Source organism: Jaculus jaculus, chromosome 12 (assembly GCF_020740685.1).
Source record: "Jaculus jaculus isolate mJacJac1 chromosome 12, mJacJac1.mat.Y.cur, whole genome shotgun sequence".
Lineage (NCBI taxonomy): Eukaryota > Metazoa > Chordata > Mammalia > Rodentia > Dipodidae > Jaculus > Jaculus jaculus.
The window spans coordinates 104,807,308-104,826,990 of NC_059113.1; the positions used below are offsets into that span (position 1 = coordinate 104,807,308).

The 19,683-nt window shown below is 46.2% G+C and overlaps 1 protein-coding gene across 7 annotated transcripts in view; it reads left to right on the plus strand.

The window, feature by feature from the left end:
* The window catches only part of Fnip2 (folliculin interacting protein 2), a 94,574-nt gene that overhangs the window by 17,063 nt on the left and 57,828 nt on the right, over positions 1-19,683 (plus strand). For 2 of the 7 annotated variants that reach the window (XM_045131136.1, XM_045131139.1), the window contains exon 1: positions 9,340-9,784. The exons of 2 other annotated variants lie outside the window; for them this stretch is intronic. In XM_045131136.1, the coding sequence (XP_044987071.1) occupies positions 9,681-9,784 (104 nt within the window). In that variant the 5' untranslated portion in view covers positions 9,340-9,680. Of the gene's footprint in view, positions 1-9,339; positions 9,898-19,683 lie in introns of those variants that run through there. 3 more of the 7 variants (XM_045131138.1, XM_045131141.1, XM_045131140.1) reach the window with 2 other exon arrangements.

Genomic DNA, 19,683 nt, shown 5'->3' on the forward strand with positions numbered 1-19,683 from the left:
CATGAGCACTAGAAATGTGACTAATCTGAGTCAAGATGGCCTTAGGCGAGCCAGGCTTGGTAGCAACACGCCTGTAACCCCAACCCTGTAGAGTTGAAGCAGGACTGACAGTGTGAGGCCAACTTGGCCTATCAAAAGGAGGAAGGGTAAGGGGAGAAAGAGAAGAAAGACGTTAGAGTGGTCGTCTTCCTGAGAAGCCCCTCACCTGGCTTGGAAATTCCTAAAGGACACCCTAACCTTCTAGTAGCTGATGAAATCTGAAGCAAAACTGGTTAATTCCTTCTAATATTAGCCAGAGTGCTAAAATCTGAAAATTATGAAAACAGTGCAGATCCAGGATGACTTTGAGTGTGCACCACTTTACACGCCTTTCTATGTGCACAGCCGTTTCCCTCGTGAATAACCCCTGGGGCAGTGAGAGACACTGAACCCAAGGCCTGGCCGTCACCTTCAGAAACAGAACTCTTCAGGGGCCATTCTGTTCCCCTTACAGAGTTTGGAACATTTTCAGAGAAGGGCTGTTATCAGAACTTCTTACAGAACAGATGACCTTTGGTTTGGTCCTGAATACGCCTATAGGATTTAATGTGGAGAGTTAAATGGCAGGCCCTTTAGAAGAGGGTGTTGATGTGATTAGGGTATAGGAGGCTTAAAAGGGCATTTGTCAGTGGAAAAGACAATGCCCTTATACTGACTTGGAAGCTAATTATTTCATGGTTATAATTTCTTAACTTGTATTAATTTGTTCTAGAGTTCACTGTTCCCTCGGGGCTTTGCAGAGTATTTTTAGATTGCTTAATTGCCTGGAGCTTCCAGAGATATGGCTGCATTTTGAGTAGTTGGCATTGAGGTGGAGAGTGATAGATTTTGGTGAAGTCGTTCTTTGGCAGATGTCACCGGCTGGTTATTTACCTTGGCTGTGTGTGATGTAAGCCCAATCCCATTGTGCCAGAGCTTATCAGCTCTCAGTAGGACGGTGAGTACTTTGGGGTGTATGTGTATAAAATCCACAGGGCACATTTGTCCCAAGTTTTATGTCAGAGGGACTCTTGCTCAGATGCTCACATGGAACCTTGTTGGTGGCCCTTAGAGAGAAGTAGGAGGTCACATCACCCTGTATTTACAGCTGAGGAAATAGAGACTCAGAGAGGCTGGCTGGCTGTCCTGTCATGTGGGTAGGGAGTGACTGAGTCAGAACTCCGCGTGGCTTGTCTTCTAGCCCAAGATTCTTTTCCTAGGATGACGCCTTCTCTCAGCAAGGTTCCAGCTGATGGTGACTCCTTGTCTCACCTGCCTGGTCTCTCCTGAGTCCTAGTACTCAGCTGGTCATGAGGAACTTGCTCAGAGAAGTGACTGTCTGCAATTCAGAGCCACATCCTTTCCCTGCTTTCTCTTCTCACCCTTGGTGTCTGAGCAGCAGATGTATTTCTGTGGCGACTGGAACTCTTAAATACTTTTAAGAATACTTCAGACTTAATTTTCCAGTGATAACTTTATCATACAGGAAGCTGTTAGTTTTAGCCATGTTATGGAAAGTATCACTGTTATTACCTATCAAGGTAAATGGAAGGAAAACAGAGAGGTGTCTTATTTATCTGTTTATGAGAGAGAGAGAGAGAGAGAAAGAGTCAGACAGAGACAGAGAAAGTATGGGTGCACCAGGGCCTCCTGCCACTGCAAACTCCAGACGCATGTGCCACATTGAGTGTTGGCTTTACGTGGGTAGTAGGGAATGGAACTCAGGCTGTCAAGCTTTGCAAGCAGGTATCTTTAACTGCTGAGCCAGCTTTCCAACCTCAAAGAGGCATCTTTTAAAATTTTTACTTAATTTATTGGATTTTTAAAAATATATTTTGTTTATTTATTTGAGAGAGAGAGAGAGAGAGAGAGAGAGAGAGAGAGAGAGACAGACAGACAGACAACGGGCATGCCAGGGTCTCCAGCCACTGCAAACGAACTCCAGAAATGTGTGCCCCCTTGTGCATCTGGCTTACGTGGGTCCTGGAGAATCAAACCAGGATCCTTTGGATTTGCAGGCAAATGCCTTAACTGCTAAGCCATCTCTCCAGCCCAATTTATTGAATTTTTTTGAGTCTCATGTACCCTAGGCTGGTTGTGAACTCAGTGTGTAGCTAAGGCTGACCTTGTGATTCTTTTGCCCCCCTCCCTCCTAAGTGCTGAGGTCACAGGTCTGCACCCATACACGTGGCTTCCATGGCTGGGTTTATACTAGGCTAGGAAAGAGTGGACACCAGCAGGAAGGCTTGGCCCCAGGTGAGAGAGCAGTGGAAGCTGTCACCTCCCAAGGGCAGAAGTCAGGGGACAGCCAGGAGCATCACGTGCTCTACATAAGACTTCTGGCCTGGCCTTCATGTCATGGTGGCTCATGGAGAAAGCCTCTTCTGGTCTCGAGCTCATGATCCTCCTACCTCAGCCTTCTGAGGGCTGAGATTACAGGCATGTGCCAGTACAACGATAGCATTTTTATCTTATTTTGAGGCAGGGTTTCGCTTTAATCCACACTGTCCTGGACCTCAGTCTGTAGTCCAAAGTGGCCTTGAACTGATGACAAACTTCTGATCTTGGCCTCCTGAGTGCCGGGACTCAAGGGATGTGTTACCACACTGAGAGAGGTAGCATCTTTAAATAATTTTATTTATGTATTTATTTGAGGAGGTGCATTTCAGGGCCTCTCGTTGCTTTAAACAAACTCTAGGCACATGTCCCGCATTGTCTGTCTGGCTTCACGTGAGTGCTGGGGAGCCGGACCTGGGCTGCCCTGCTCTGTGAGCAAGCGCCTTTACCCGGGAGCCGGCTCCCCAGCCTGAAGGTGTATTTTGGAGGGAAGCGCTTAAGAGGCCTGCAAAAGCAAGAGGATGCCTTCACAGACTGCAGGGCCATGCCACGTGCTTGTTTAAACTCATTTGCTGGCTTATTTGGTTACAACCTAGGTCAAGGCATACCTCTTAGAAATTCTAAAATTACTCCAATGGCTCCATTTCCTCCCCAGAGTTATAAAAGTTAAGAGAGGCCTTTCACAAAAGGACTTTTCCAGAAAGACTCAGGGACCACTTCCGTGTGGGACAGTGTGTGAGTTAAGTAAACGGAGCAAGGTGAACGTGAAGTGCAGAGGCTGAGAAGAAGGAAGGAGGGCTGGCGACAGGGTTTCCTGCTCTTGGAGTGTCTGTGTCTTGTGACACTGGCTGGGTGGCTCCGCGCCGTGTGCTCAGCAGTCAGGCTACAAACCAAAAGCATCAGTGCAGTGAGGCTGCTGCTTGTGATGAAGTAAAAGGGAGGTAGACATTCTGTGTGGAAAGCTCTCTGCTGGTTCTTTTCCTGAGTGATGTGATTCTGGGAAGAAAAGGTGGTGCTGACCATGGTGGCACAGACCTGTGATCCAGCCCTCAGGAGGCTGTGGATTGCTGTGAGTTCCAGGCCAGCTTGCCTCAAACAAACAAACAAACAAACAAACCAGTTAAATGTAAGTGGGAAAAGAAGAGTGCTGGTGAGAATTTTATGGGGAGAAGGGAACACTGGACCTTGCTGCACTGTAGAGCGTGCTCCATACGTGGGGCAGGGGAGATAGCTCAGAGGGTGGCAGCTCTTGCTGTGCTAACATGACAGCCTGAGTTTGGATCCCAGAGCCCACGTGAAGCCAGATATCATCTCATAAAGCCAGATGCAACCTCAGTGCACCTATGCTGGTGAGATGGGGGCTGGAGACAGAAGAATCCCCCAGAAGATTGAAGGCCAGCTGGCCTAGCAAAGGCCATGGTGAGCAGAGAGACCATGTCTTGAACAGGTGGAAGGAAAGGGCCACTTTGATCTCCACGTGCATGTGCCATGCATGTACATTTTTGCATTTGCATGCATGAGCACACACAGATTTAAAAAGTCCAGTCTGCAGATGGGCCATGGAGGAGGCTCCGTTGGTAGAGTGCCTGCCTCGCATGTACAAAGGCCTGGGTTGATCTCCAGCACTGCAGGTGGGCGTGGGGGCACATTCCTGTAGCCCCCATACTGGAAAGTGGGGGATTAGAAGCCCAGCACCATCCTTTGCTACATTCTGAGTTTAAGGCTACGTGAAACCCTGTTTCAAAAACAAAACAAAACAAAGATTTCTGCGAGCGCAGCGCCCTCCAGGGCACCCACTCCTCTCCTCTCTAACTGCACCCTGCTCCTGTGAGTGGCAGAAGACGACACACCTGTGACTGTTTCAAACATGATGACTTTAACCTGAGGATAGCCTAGCATCCAACTTTGTAAATGGTCTGGACTACTGATACCTTTGCTAAGGTCCAAATGCTGGTGATGGCTAGATCCACATCAGAGTTAAACTTTAAAAGTTATGTAATATTCTGGTGCTAACATTTTCTAACTTTTGAAAAATCTTAAAAAATAATTGACCAGACATGGTGACAGACACCTTTAAATCCCAGCACTTGGGAGGCAGATCACTGTGAGTTTGAGGCGAGCCTGGGACTACAGAATGAATTCCACGGTAGCCCGGGCTACAATGAGACCCTACCTTGAAAAAAAAACAAAAAAAATGTATGGCTATTATCATACACATAAGGAAAAAAGATTGTAGGCTGAGGTTAGATGGTGGGCCTTAAAGAAAAAAAATTATAGGAGTCCTTATCTAAATTGTTGGTTATCTTGATGCTTGCCCAAAGAGTGAATTATTATTATTTTATTTATTTATTTTCTGACATAGGGTCTCACTGTACGTCAGGCTGACCTGGAATTCACTATGTAATCTCAGGGTGGCCTCAAACTCACGGTGATCCTCCTACCTCTGCCTCCCTAGTGCTGGGGTTAAAGGTGTGTGCCACCACGCCTGGCTTGTGAATTATTTTTGAGACAACATGCCTTTGCTGGGCAGAGTTGCAGAGTCTTAGAACAGCTTCATGGCAGCCTTTTTTAAAAATAATTTATATTTATATTTATTTATTTATTTGAGAAAGAGAATGGCTGTGCCAGAGCCTTTTGCCACTGCAAACAAACTCCAGATGCATGCGCCATTTTGTGCATCTGGCTTTACATGGGTCCTGGGGAATTGAACCTGGGCCCTTTGGCTTTGCAGGCAAGCTCTTTAACCGCTAAGCCATCTCTCCAGCCCCATGGCAGGCTATTTTTACATGCTAAAGTTCAAATGTGAAGTTGTTGCAACCCTTGCTTTATTCTAGCTCTTCTTTTTTCTGTATTTGTGTTGTCAGTATGCTGGTCCTTCATCAGATAATCTTTGAATAGCTTTTTTTTTTTCTTTCTTCAAAATGATGTAGTTTACATGTAGATATAATTTAGAAACTTCTCTCATTAGCTAGGACTGTCGATGGCTCATGCCTGCAATCCCAGTACTCATGGGCAGAAGCAGGAGGATTACTGTGAACTCAAGGCCAGCCTGGTCTATTTCTGTGTTGCAAATAGAAAATTTCTTGTTAAAATAAAAATAACTAAAAAATAAATAAGAAGAGCAACATTCAAGATTGGGTATACACATTGATTAACGGTATGCTTTAAAAGAACAGGAAAAAGTAAATACCTATCTGGGTTTTAGGTCAGAACAGTAATCCCAGCTGATTTCAGTGTGCACTTAAGCTAACCTTGAATGGCAGCTGGGCTGGGAGGACGATGTGACAGAGACAGAGACAGACCGAGACAGAGAAGAGCGAGCTCTGCGCCTGGCTGGGTGCTGCGGCTCGTGAGCAGAAGGCCAGCAGACATTCTGTGGGGTGGTGGGTGGGCCAGGCTCCTGCACACATGGGACTGTTCACCCAGGAGCAGGCCAGGGTTCACAGCAGGGTGTTGGACTAGAGGCTTTGTCACCACAGAGCACATGACTGGGCCTTGTCCTCAGGACGAGAGAGCACCCAAGCATTCTAAGTGGCAAAGGGCTCAAGACCAGGAGGAAGAATTGGATTTGATGCACCTGTCCGTGATGTCCTGCGCCGTGTTCCCCTCTGGCCAGATTTGTCCATAGACGGCTGCGTCCACATGGGAACCTGCTGACTGGCCAGTGTGAAGATGAGTACTGAGCTCAATGACGGGCAAGGGCATCTGGCCTTGAAGCCTGCTCCTGGCATTGGCACGCCATACACATTGAGCCAGTTACTTTCCTCCCATCCCTTCCTTCTTTCCCTGCTTTCTTCCTTTCCTCCTCTCCTTTCAGGTTCTTCTCCTCCCTCCCCGTCCCTTCCTTTCCCCTCTTCATCTCACAGCACTAGAGATTGAGCCCAGAGCCTTACGCAGGCTAGGCGAGTGGGCAAATGCTCTACTACGAAGCTACATACTGAGTCCAGTTTTGGTTTCTGAGCTAGGTCTCCATAAGTTGCCCAGGTTAGATTTGCACTCACTGGGTAAAGTAGTGAGGCACTGAACTTGTGGCCCTCCTGTCTTAAGTCTGCCAAGTCTGGCTACAGGTGTCCACTGTTCCTACTAATCCTTTACCTTCCACCTTTCTGTTCCCCTTCCTTCCTTCCTTTTTTTTTTGAGGTAGTGTCTCACTGTAGCCCTGGCTGACTGGAATTCACTATGCAGTCTCAGGATGACCTTGAACTCACAGTGATCCTCTTACCTCTGCCTCCCAAGTGCTGGGATTAAAGGCGTGCATCAGTGTGCCCAGCTTTTCTTAAGTTTTAATTTGTGTGTGTGTGCATGCACATGCATGCTGTGGTCTGTTGCTGAGTTACGTGGGTGCTGGGGAATTGAATGAGGGCTGTGAGAAATTGCCTTTAACCAGTCATTGCCTCAGCCCTAGCTCCTCATCATTTTATTTTTTAATCTATTTTTATTTATTTGAGAAAGAGAAACACAAGGGCTACAAAAAACTCCAGATGCATGTGCCATTTTGGACCTCTGGCTTTATGTGGGTCCTGGGGAATTGGAGCTGGGCTGGTAGACTTTACAAGCAAGCACCTTCAGCTGCTGAGCCGTCTCCCTAGCCCTCCTCATCATTTTAAAGACACTACTATGCCTTCTTCCTGTCATGAAAAGAAGCACACAGAACAATGCCTGACATGCACACCCAGCAGTCAGTGCCTCACTGTGCCCAGCCCAGCCGCGGGGCGTATCGCCAAGTTTCCTGACTCGCTTGTTGACTAGTTGAGATAGTATTAGTTGTAAGCAGGGAAGGCCCAGCCATGCTGGTTAGATATCATGGGGACGGGTTGAGATAGTACCAGGATGCCGGGTTGACCGCACACTGCGCTGGCATCGTGGGGACGGGTTGAGATAGTACCAGGATGCCGGGTTGACCGCACACTGCGCTGGCATCGTGGGCACAGGCTGCTGCTGCTTTGTTGCTAGAGGACTTATCACTGATCGCGTTTCTGGACTTGGTTCCCATCCTGGATCCATTTCCAAAGCTCCCTTTCCCCAAAGTACACTGTAACAACTAGGCCAGAAAATTCTCCCACTTCTTTTTTTCTGGCTTATGTGGGCCCTGAAGAATCGAACCGTCATCCTTTGGCTTTGCAGGCAAATGCCTTAACCACTAAGCCATCTCTCCAGCCCGATTTTCCCACTTCTTGATCTAGCATGAGGGCTTTTTTTTGGAACAAGATCTCATATAGGCCAAGCTGGCCTTGAACTTGCTGTGTAGTCAAGGATGACTTTGAACTTCTGATTGTTCTGCCTCTCCTTCCCAAGTGCTGGGATTACAGGCATGTGCCACCACACTCAGCCTTCCTTTTTTGTTCAAATGTCTTCTGATATGTAGAGAAGCATATTCTGCTTAATTAGTTCTCACCTACCAGTACTGAGACCGAAAAAAACTAACCTTTTTTTTTTTTTTGGAGGTAGTGTCTCACTCTAGCTCACGTTGACCTGGAATTCACTATGTAGTCTCAGGGTGGCCTTGAACCCACAGTGATCATCCTACCTCTGCCTCCTGAGTGCTGGGATTGAAGATGTGCACCAGCATGCCCAGCAAACTAACCTTTTAAAAAACTTTATTTGCAAGGAGAGAGAGAATGAGAATTAAAAAATGAGAGAACGAGAATGGGTACACCCAAGTCTCCTGCCAGTGGAAGTATACTGCGTGGTAGGATACCAGCATGATAATAATAGTGTGGGTACTTGGTTAAGTGTATGATTCCATTTCAGGAAAGAAAAGATTTTAAAAAAATTAGGGAGATTAGATCAAGAGAGAGAACAGAGATACCTTCTCATAGCTCTGCCCTGTGCCCTGCTCTCGTATCTCAAGAGCAGTTGTGATGGTGCATTGTGCTTGAGCTGTAGAGGAAATTTGAGGATTGTCATTTTAAAATTTTAACTTGAGAGAGAGAGAGAGAGAGAGAGGAGGTCCTCATGCTGGCGTGGCGCCTCACTCACACTGATACTTATGCTGAGCGCCCTACGCCAAGATACTAAAATATGAATGTTGCGTTCTCTCACTCTCTTTCTCCTTGAAAATAAATAAATGAAATATTTTTTAAGAAACAAAAGAAAAAAAATAAAAAGAGAAAGTTGTTTTGAGGCAGTGAAAGGGACAAAAAAGAACTCATGAGCAGATGTGTCCCTGCAGTTAAGCTTTGAGCCCCGGTGTCCTCTCCTTCCTGGGAGAGCAGTCCCTTTGCCTGCGCTCCGTCGCGAGGCCGTCCTAGCGTGAGCCCCGGGCAGCTCGCCCCACGGTTGTGAAGTGAAACAGGGCGGCATGGCATTCGCAAAGATATATTTAAAGCTAACGGAAACCAAAGGAGCCCAGGCCCATGAGATTTTAGGAGTTCATTAATACTTTCTTAAGTCAAATTCCAGGAAAAGAAACTGGGGGCCCCAGCCCTTGTAGTTTTTGTATGTTTCTAGATCTAACTGTTCCAGAACCCACAGAATCGCAGTAATTTCTTTCTTCTTCTTCTTCTTTTTAATAGTGGTTTCTACATCATTCTCACTCTCCAGATGGAGTAGTTATGTCTGAAGTCCGATTTGAACTAAGTGCCTTTGCTCTGGAGTTCTGGTGATTCAGGGCTTTCTCAGCTTGAAGGGTCCAGGAATTCAGCACAGATGTTTTGAGGGTTTTCAGGCTTATTGTCTCTCATTATCCTTACTATTTCTTACGTGTATTTAAGGCAAGAATACTTCCCACCCCTTCATGTCACCCTCTGTATTAAGACATACATTGTGGGCAGCCATCCCTCACTTGCTGTGGATCAAGTTTTGCAAGGTTGCAGAGTAAGACCTGTCAGCTGACACTTGCTCACATGAGAACCATTAAGAGGGTGGTGTGGCCAATGTCAGAACAACCTTGCGGCAGAAGGCAAGTCACCGCCTTTGCCCAGAGCCCAGAGCCCGGGTCTCATGACCAAGTAGGTGAGGACTTCTGCTGCTGTGCGGGAGTGCAGCTGGCCTGCCGGGGCCTGTCCTGCGCTACCTGCGCTTAGCGGCCCGGGAAGCCAGACCATGGTTTGAACTTGCTGGCCATCAGTGTGGGCTTTGCTGAGAGCATATTTTATAAGATGCTGGATGCACGGACTTCCGAAATCAGCCTGCAATTCATTTACATAGAAGGTTCCTTGTTTTTTTTCAGCTTCCAAAAGAGGAAATGAGTAGGATGTAGCCCAGTAGCTTGTCTTATAGAGTGAATGGGGAAGGAGTAAATGATCACTTAGACGAGACCTGCCAGCAGCTGTAGAATAGCTCTTAAGTGACAAGACTGCACGCTGGTGTCCTTGTCCTCACTGATGCTCAGGATCAGTCAGAAGAGCACTGGTCCTTGCAGGAGACGCGCGGCCGCTCGGCGAAACCCGCCCACCAGTCAGGGCGCCAGCCGGAGCCTGCCACACGTGTGAGTGATGCCGTTTCTGGCCCTGGGAGGATTTACAAGACACTCTTACTTGCAGAGATTCCAAGCTGTGCCAGGGTAGGAAGGGGCACTGATCCTATGGACCTCTGCAACAGGTTTGAAGCTTTAGTTCTACTTTGGAATCCCAGGGAAATACTTAACTCACTGTATATTGAGGCATTGATTGCATTAACTTGAAAAGTGTTTATCAAAATGCCTTAAGTAGAAGGTATAAGGTCATTGGTGGCATGTAGAAACAGGTCTTTATTTTATTTTATTTTATTTTATTTTATTTTATTTTATTTTATTTTATTTTATTTTATTTTATTTTATTTTATTTTAGAGAGAAGATATTTAAAAAAGGGGTGGGGGAGAGAAGAAAATATGGATGGGCCAGGGCCCTCAGAACTGTAAATGAATTCACCATATGTGCTACCTTGTACATCTGACTTATGTGGGTCCTGGGAAATTGAACCTGGGTCCTTTGGCTTTGCAGGCAAACGGCTTAACCACTAAGCCATCTCTCCAGCTGGAAATAATCTTTTCTACAGGAAAGGTGGAGGCATGGGTACTTCACGGTGACTGCCAGGGTTCTCTCGACTCTCTTGGAACAAGGTGTCATTATGTGATGGGTGTTTTGAAGTTTGAGCATCTGTTTGTCTTAACGAGGAGAAGTTGGTACAGTTCTGGAGCTGATCGTGGCTAGTAGGGCAAGCACAGGCAGTTCCGGAGTTCCAGTCGGCAGCTGGCTTGCTGGATGGCTGTGCCTTTCCCAAGAAGGCAGGCTGCTGACAGTCTTGCTCTGGAAAATGCTTTTAATGAGAAGGATATGTTATGACCAAGTGATATTTAGTAGTGAACTGGTTTGTAAAGTATACTCTTATACTCTTATACCTGCTATATTATTTTATTCAACTACTTTGGAAGAATTAGTTTAAAATAACAGAACTTAATTGAAACACTGTAAGAAATTTTACTGTATATCAAAACATGAAAGAAAGAAAAACTCGCCAGGCGTGGTGGCGCACGCCTTTACTTCCAGCACTTGGGAGGCAGAGGTAGGAGGATTGCTGTGAGTTCCAGGTCAGTCTGGGACTACAGAGTGAGTTCATGTCAACCTGGGCCAGAGTGAGACCCTCGAAAAAACAGAAACAAAACAAACCTCTTTGGGAATTATATTTCATTTTAAAACTATCCTGAAAAATACAGTAAGGAGAGCCAAAGGTCAAGCTATGATTCATATGAATAATACAAAAAGTTTCTAAATTCATTTAAGTTTAATAGAAAAATATTCAAACTCAACATGTTTCATAAACTGTTTGTCCTGTAAGTATGTTTATTGGTTTAGTTTAAAAAAATCACGATAATCAAGATATAGGTTTGGATTTTTGGGGGTGAGGACAATGGTCCTGCTGTGTGACCTACGCTGGTCTCAGGTGTGCACAGCTACCCGCTGAGTACGGCTCCTGTCATGTAAAAATCGTTTCCAGTTTATTTATCTTGACAATTTGGAAGCATGTGAGTGTGTCAGGTCTTTGTCACCTCAGACAATTCCAGATGCATACACCACTTTGTGACTTGACTTTGTGTGGGTGCTGGGGTTTGCAAGTGTTTTTTTTTTTAAGCTGCTGAGATGTTTCTCCAGGCAGAAATTAATTATTTTGATCGTATTCATCCCTGTTATTTTCTCTTGTCCCTGTTTGATTCCTGCTGAACCCTTCTTTCCAACTTTGTCTTTCCTTCCTTCCTTTTTTTTTTTTGGTGGGAAGGAGGCTTGCTAGCAATTTACCAGTGGCTATATCACTAAAGAAAGTGTCTTTCTGTTTCCCAATAAAAGCATTTATCTTTGTACAGTAGAAACTTAATAAAATGGTTAAAAGGAATAGGACCCTAGTAGACTGGAGAGTTGGTAGAAGTGGGGACATCATTTCACAACTGTGGGGCCACCTGCCATCTTAGTTGAAGACATGTTTGTAGAGACAGAGGTGGTAAATGATATGCACCTGAGTGTCCATGCCGATTTCACCTCTTACATATTTCTTTTCACAGTTCAGATGGGGGCAGTCGGCTGTCCAGGATATGATAGCCATGGGTGTGGCCAGCACTTTTTTTTTTTTTTTTTTGGTTTTTTGAGGTAGGGTCTCACTCAAGCCCAGGCTGACCTGGAATTCACTGTGGAGTCTCAGGGTGGCCTCAAGCTCACTGCGATCTTCCTACCTCTCCCTCCCGAGTGCTGGGATTGAAGGTATGCACCACCATGCCCGGCACATGGCCAGCTTTTCTGAGTCTTACCTTTAACTGCTGAGTTCTATAGGAGGCTCAAATTGTTTAAAAAACCAAGCGTCTCTTCCTCTGAGGTTCTAAGAGGTGGTACTGGATATTGGATATCCTATGGAATTCCACATCCCCAGGTCGTAATTCGGGATAATGATCCACATCATAAGTTGAGTCATATCAGTTCCTTTAAAACTTCCAAAATTTCATATGAGCCAATGCTTTCCCTGTCATTGAACTTGCTATATTTTGGCATATGTTAATCATTTTCCGCTTAAAATAACACTTTAAATGTGACAGGACATTTTTAGACCTGTTTGCCCCTTTAACTTCCTTTAAATTTTCATTCCTAGTGCTGAGAGGCTTAAAGATTTAAAATTTTTAAAAATTTGTACAATGATGGCATTTTCTTATTTTATGATGAAAAACATACATTAAGTTAGCCAGCTGAAGCCAGGTGTGGTGGTGCACACCTTTAATCCCAGCACTTGGGAGGCCAAAGTAGGAGGATTGCCGTGAGTTCGAGACCACCCTGAGACTACATAGTGAATTCCAAGTCAGCCTGGGCTAGAGTGAGACCCTACCTTGAAAAACAAAAATAAATAAATAAAACAAACAAATAAATAAATAAGTGCATGTTAGGGAGCTGGGCGTGGTGGCGCACGCCTTTAATCCCAGAACTTGGGAGGCAGAGGTAAGAGGATCACTGTGAGTTTGAGGCCACCCTGAGACTACGTACTGAATTCCAGGTCAGCCTGGCCTTGAGTGAGACCCTACCTGAAAAAAAAACAAAAACAAACAAAAACCCCAAATAAAAAAAAATTAGCCAGCTGGACTCCGTCAGTCTTAGTTTTGTGGGCAGTATCCACAGCACCAGAACAAGGTGCTAGTGAACTTGGGCCTCTCTCCTTCCAGCCTGATCCTGTGTTGACGCTGGACACACCAGTTTCCTCGAACTTCTTCACGGTCTCTTTGACCCCTTGCTTCCTGGCCTTGACTGGCCTCTGCAGCCCAGGGAACAGTGTGCTGTCTTCTCTCTTCTGCGCCGCTGACTCCGTGGGCAGGGGCAGGACGGCAGAGTGGTCACGCTTGCTTCTCCAAGGCTGCTCTTCCAGAGGCACTGGGCTGCTTCCCGAGCCTCCCGTCAGGACCTCTGGTTGGGGTTACTTGTAGCTCATTTCAGTTCAGACCTTGCCTCGTCCACTTCCTCTTCCTACGGAGGTTCTTGAAAACATACTTGTTCCTTGGAGAATTGTGCTTGGTATCCAGAATTAATTTTTAGATTTCAGCCAACACCAGCTAGGTGTAATGGCCCATGACTTTAATTCTTGAGGTAGAAAGTTTAGGTAGGAGGATTGCCATGAATCCAAGGCCAGCATTGGCTACAGAATGAGTTCTAGATCAGCCTGGACTAAAGTGAGAGCTTGCCTCAAAAAAAGAAAAAAAAAGAAAAAGAGGCTGGGCATAGTGGTATATGACTGTAATCCTAGCACTTGGGAGGCAGAGGTAGGAGGATTGCAGTGAGTTCAAGGCCACCCTGAGACTACACTATGAAATTCAGGTCAGCCTGGGCTAGACCAAGACCTACCTTGAAAAACCTTTTTTTTTTTTTTTTTTTGCCAAGCTCAAGGATAGTAAATTATTGACAAGACTTCACATACTCAGGATTTGGAGCCAAAGTGCTCATGAGTTATCTGTTTGCCCAAGTCATGTGGCAGTTAGAGGCTTCCAACTCCTTTCTGCTCTTGGGCATCTAGCTTCCTAGCTGTAGGTCTTCTTAGGTCAGCACACTAACAGCCTCTCCCTGCACCTCACGAGTCCCTGCTTACACACGAGAAAGAGTGCACACACAGACACGCAGCACAGCCACCAGTGGGCCCCGTGCAGACAGCTCAGCACAGGAGGAAGCGCTGCCTGGCTGGCTCCGCGTACCAGTGTCTCTGTCTGGTCCTTTTCACAGCCCTTTGGATCTGTAATGCCAGATGTTGGGGTTCAATCCAGATCACAGACTTTGAGAATCAAAGACAACGACAATTGCATCTTAGATGGTTTGTCGATAAAGAATCCCATGCTAAACTCAGTTCCGGTCTGGCAGTTTTGAAGCCCACTGGGTTTATGAGGTGGAGCTCAGACCGTGGTTTCCGACGGCTTCCTGAAGTGTGGGTGCTGGCGAAGGGCGCTCCGTGTCCGACTCCTCCGCAGCTAGGCGGCCTCCGACTGGCCGAGTGAGGGCTTCGGAAGCCTGACGCGTCCGTCTGCTGCTGGGGAGAGCTCCGCGCCGCTGAGTCTGTAAAGCGGAGGAACCGAGACAAAGCACTTCAGGCTCAACTGTGCGTTACGGTTTCATATCGTGAAATTTGAGTTCAGAAGAAGCAGTTTGTGCCGTAGAGCAGGATGGGGCAGAGGCGGAAGTCAGAGCCCGCACAGACCCTGACTTCCACCTTCCGCCAGCACCAAGGCCAGCGTGGAGGGCGAGGGAGGGTCCTTGGAAAGACCGCCTGGCTGACCTGCCTGCCTTGTTCAGAAGCAATGCCCTTAGGTTGCCCGAGGGAGCTGCTTGACAGGAAAGCAAACAGGAGCAGAAACCAGGCGTGTGTTCCCCTCGTGAACTGCTTCACTGCTTCGTGGAGATAAGCTCACCATGACTTGCTCCCCATCTTGATAGTGCCTAGTCACAGAGTGACGCAGACATATGCTAATGCACCAAAGCAAAGAGTTCCGAAGACCTTAGTAAAAGCCACTAAAAGAAAGCGAGAATCCGGGTTGTGGGCAGGGGTCACTGCTCCGGGTGGGAGCTGGCCCGGTCAATGCAGGGGTCAAGGAGAAGTCCACACTGTTGTCACAAGCTCTACCCTTCCTGCGTTCCTTCCTTCCTTTTTGCTATTTTTATATAACAAGGAATCAGCTTTTACTAGTTGAAAGAATTAATTCTCATCCCGTAGATGTTTATGCTTTTGAGATGAATTTTTTAAGATAAAATTTGAGAGTGACTGAGTGAATGAAAGAAGGAATTTAATAGTAATTTAGTACGGTGTCAGTTTTGTGTCGGAATCAGGCTCTGAGAACTTTCATCTTTTCTCTCTGAGGACACATCCATACCAGAAATAAATCAGAGCTGTGCACATACAGGGCATTTCCACAGCAGCTGACGTCTGACACAGACTTGTCTGGGGTGTCCTTCAATGAGCACTGAGGGCATAACTGCATAAGGCACTTGGTATTGGTCACCATAACTAAGCGAGCCCAGAATGACAGCATCGCAGACAGAAGAGGAGGTGCCCTCTTCGCTGGCGTCTGCAGGCCAGCTGTTGTCCCCCAAGTTCCTGCTCAGCCCTGAGCTGTACTAGTGCGCCTGCTGGCGGGTCCTCAGTTCCTGGTGTTCCTGTTCTGGCTCCTGTGGTGAGTCAGGCTCTGGGTCAACCTTATCCTCTTATTGCTGTAGTCACAGTGTTGCAGCCTGGTGGGGATTGGTGCAAACAACGACTTGTGACCTGTCTTAGTGTAATGGGGCTCTGGTCTAGACTACACCAGAGGGAACGAGCCTGGGGCTTAGAAACACCAAGTGTCTGGGGATTTTGCTCCCTTCATGGAGTCCTGGGTACCACCTAAACCATCCCTGAAACTTAAACGAGCAAACAAACAAAAAAGGGGGGGGGGACCTTGTAGGCCTTTAGAGAACAGATAGGAATAAATAAGTAAACTTTTGCCCAAATGCAAAAGTTAAATAAATAAGAACAACTTTGCTACTTTTTTAAACAAATATGTTGTTCTTTCTTTTCACTTTTTTTGTTTGTTTGTTTTTGTTTTTCAAGGTAGGGTCTCACTCTAGCCCAGGCTGACCTGGAATTCACTGTGTATGGAGTCTCAGAGTGGCCTCGAATTCACAGCAATCCTCCTACCTCTGCCTCCCAAGTGCTGGGATTAAAGGCGTGCGCCACCACGCCCGGCTTTCTTTTCACTTGAGAACAGAGCTCACACTTTAGTTTAGGCTAACCAGAAACTTACGGTGTAGTCAAGATTGACTTCAAACTTTTGGGTAATTCTCAACATCCTGCAGGCTGGCATTATAGGCATGTGCCACCACACCTGGCTTTTTTCCCTCCAAATTTCAACTCTAACGGATAAGGTGACAAAAGATTATTTCTACCCTGATCTTATGCCGGGGTTATCATTGAGAATTTCACTACATCTCTTTGCTTCTACTTTCTCCTCTTAGAAACAATAAAAATGGTGGGCTGGGATAGCAGTTTGGAAACATTGGAGGTTTTTTTTTTTTAATCTTATATTTTATTTATTTGCAAGGAGAGAGAGAAAAAAAATGAATGTGTGTGCCTGGGCCTCTCGCCGTTGCAAATAAAGTCCAGACACATGCACCATTCTGTGCATCCAGCTTTATGTGGGCACTGGAGAATGAAACCAGGATGTCAGGCTTTGCAAGCAAGCTGGGGCATCTCTCCAGTCCAGAAATATTTTTTAAAATGTGACTTCCTGAGCCTCACTTAAGAGTAACTGGATCAAATTGGAGATGGAGCCTGTGAAGCATTGTTAACTAATATGCATGTATATCACTGTGCATATGCACGAATGTATGAGCACATGTGTGCCTGTGTGCTTGCATGTTTGCATGTGTGTACATGCCAAGCTGGGAGGGATGCTAATGATGAGCCAAGCCTGGGGCTACTGGGTATGTGGTTTTGGGGGTCCTTTCCAGCTCCAAATTTCTGATTGTCCATAGAGAAATGGGAACCTGGGCGTAGGTCATCAAGGGAGTCAGAGCTGTCTTACCTGTGATCTTGTCCGTGTGACGGAGCAAGCCCCATGTGCGCTGTCAACTATGGGAACTGCTAAACAGGTTAAAGAGACCTGAAGGCAGAAACATGCCTGGTGTGCAGCCAGGGAAGAAAAGCGTTGCCTGCATGAAAGAGGATTTGGATTCTGCAAGTAAACAGGCCTTCACGGGACTGGGTAAAGCTGGGTTCTGCTGGGAGACGCCTAGCAGTAGCATTCTGTGCTGAGAGAGAGACGAAATTGCCTGTCCCCCACTTGCTTCTGTTGGTTCTAGTATCATTACATCCTCATTTCTCTGTATTTAAGTCTTGTTCTTTAGGCAGTAACTGATATTTTAACAAGTGCTTGAGCCAGAACTAGAGCAGGAGTGGATGTGCTCTGTAGAGCATGGTGTGAAGGATGGCCCTCCTTCCCAGCTGGTGAACAGAACTCTACCGCAAGGACCCCTGGAATTCTGCTGAGGAGGGAGCTCAGCTTCTCTCTCTGCTGAGACGAAACCCCTGACAAAAACCAGGTTGAGGAAGGGTGTGTTTGAACTCACAGTTCCAGGTCACAGTCCGTCAGGGAGGGGAGGCGTGGCGGCAGGAGCGTGAGGAGCTGCTCGCAGTCAGCGTGGTGAGGAGCAGAGCCCTGACGCTGCTGCTCAACCAGCTCTGTCTTGTTTGTCCAGCCCAGGACCCTGGCCAAGGAATGGGGCCACCCATAGTTAAGACAGGGCTTCCCACCTCACCCTCGCCATAAAATCCTGCTTAAGTGGGTCTGGGTCCTGTTTAGTTGACACACAGGGTAAACCAGCACAGACTGACTTGTTGGCTACATCCAGAGCTCAAGGATGTGAACCCTGGGTTCTCCTCACTGGAAATCATCCGGCACACAGTAACAGGCCCAAATGATTGTCAGAGAAAAACCCTGCTACAAACTAGTGCTCACTTATTCCTAAGAGTTTCCATGAGACTAGAAATGTAAATAATCTTATTTTTAGAGCAGTTTTGGATTCACAGCAAAATTAAGCAGAAAGTACAGTTCCTGTACCACTCCCTGCCTTCCTTACCACATGGTACTTTGTACAGCCGTCAGCCCACACTGGCACATTGTCACCCAGAGTCTAGTTCACGGGATTCCTGTGGGTGTTGTACGTCCTGCAGATGGGACAAAAGACACTTGCAGCGCAGTTTCACTGTCCTGGAGGTCGGCCTCACCTGCCCATTCCATCTTCTCTGCTGCACTCCAGCAGCCACTTGTCTCACTCTTTTCCAGAATGTCTCTGTCAGACCGCCTCCTTTCACTGAGGGCTTAAGGTTTCTCCATGTCTCTTGTTGGCTAGATGGCTCATTTCTGCTTACCTCTGAATAGTCATGTGGTGGGTAGCTTTTTACCTACTGAACAACAACTTGTTTGCTTCCAGGTTTTGGCAGTTATCATGAAGCGATTCTTAATCTGTTGTGCACGTTTGTGAGGATATCTGTTTTCATCTCATTTGGTTACGAATCAAGAAGCTCTGTTGCTAGGTGACAAGGAAGACTAGGTCTGGCTTTGTAAGAAGCCCAGACTTTTCCAGTGTGGCTGTCCTACTAGCACTGAACAGAATCCCTGTTATTTTAACCTTTTTTATTGACAACTTCCATAATTGTAGACAATAACCCGTAGTAATTCCCTCCCTTCCCCACTTCCTGTTATTTTCTAGGTTTTGATTATTCTAAGGGAAGTCGTGTCACAGTTGTTTCATTTGCATTTCTCTAGGTTTTTCTTTTTTATTTTTCTTTTCTTTCTGTTTTTTTTTGAGACCAGGCCTCACCAAATAGAGCTGGAGGCCTGGAACTTGCTGTGTAGACCAGGTCTGCTGCTCTGAACTCGCACCCGTTCTCTTGCCCATGCCTCCTCAGTACTGGCGTGAGCCACCACACTGGCTGATTTGCATGTGTCTAATGACATAATGGGGAGCATCTTTTCACAGGCTTTCTTGCCATCTGTATCTTCTTGGTGAGGTGCATGGTTGGAGCTCATGTGCATTTTTTTAATCACATTGTTTGATTTCTTATCACACAGTATTTCTGTAACAAACAGTCCTTTATTAGATATGTCTTTTGAAAATATTTTTTCTCAGTCTGTGACTTTCCTTCCCATTCTCTTGTCAGAGCAGTTGTTAATACATGATTTATGTTTCTATGTAACCTAGGATCCACAAATGAGAGAAAACATTTGCTATTTGTGTCTTTGAGACTGACTTAATTTGCTTAATGTGATTATCTCTAATTGTATTCATTTTTCTACAAATGATATAATTTTGTTGTTCTTTATGGCTGACAAAATTCCATACAGTATGATGTTTTGACCTAAGTGTATACATTAGAGAAAGATGCAGTCAATTTAATTAACATATCCAAGATATTTCTCAAAGCAGTTTCAATAAGTTGGTAGTATCTTTTTGAGTGGTTAACTTGAAAAGCTGATGAGCATTTAGGACTCATCTCCTCAGCCTCTCCTTTTCTGTCTGTCTCCCTTTTTTGGTTTTTCGAGGTAGGGTTTCACTGTAGCCCAGGCTGACCTGGAATTAACTATGTAGTCTCAGGCTGACCTCAAACTCATGGCGATCCTCCTACCTCTGTGCCGTGAGTGCTGGGATTAAAGGCGTGCGCCGCCATGCCTGGCTCCCTGCCTCCCTCCCTCCTTCCATTTCTTTCTTTCTTTTGAAAGAAACAGAGATAATAGGTGTGCCAGGGCCTCCAGCCACTGCAAACAAACTCCAGATGATGTGCCACCTTGTGCATTTGGCTTATGTGGGTCTGGTGGAATCGAACCTGGGTCTTTTGGCTTTTCAGGCAGCACCTTAACCAAAGCCA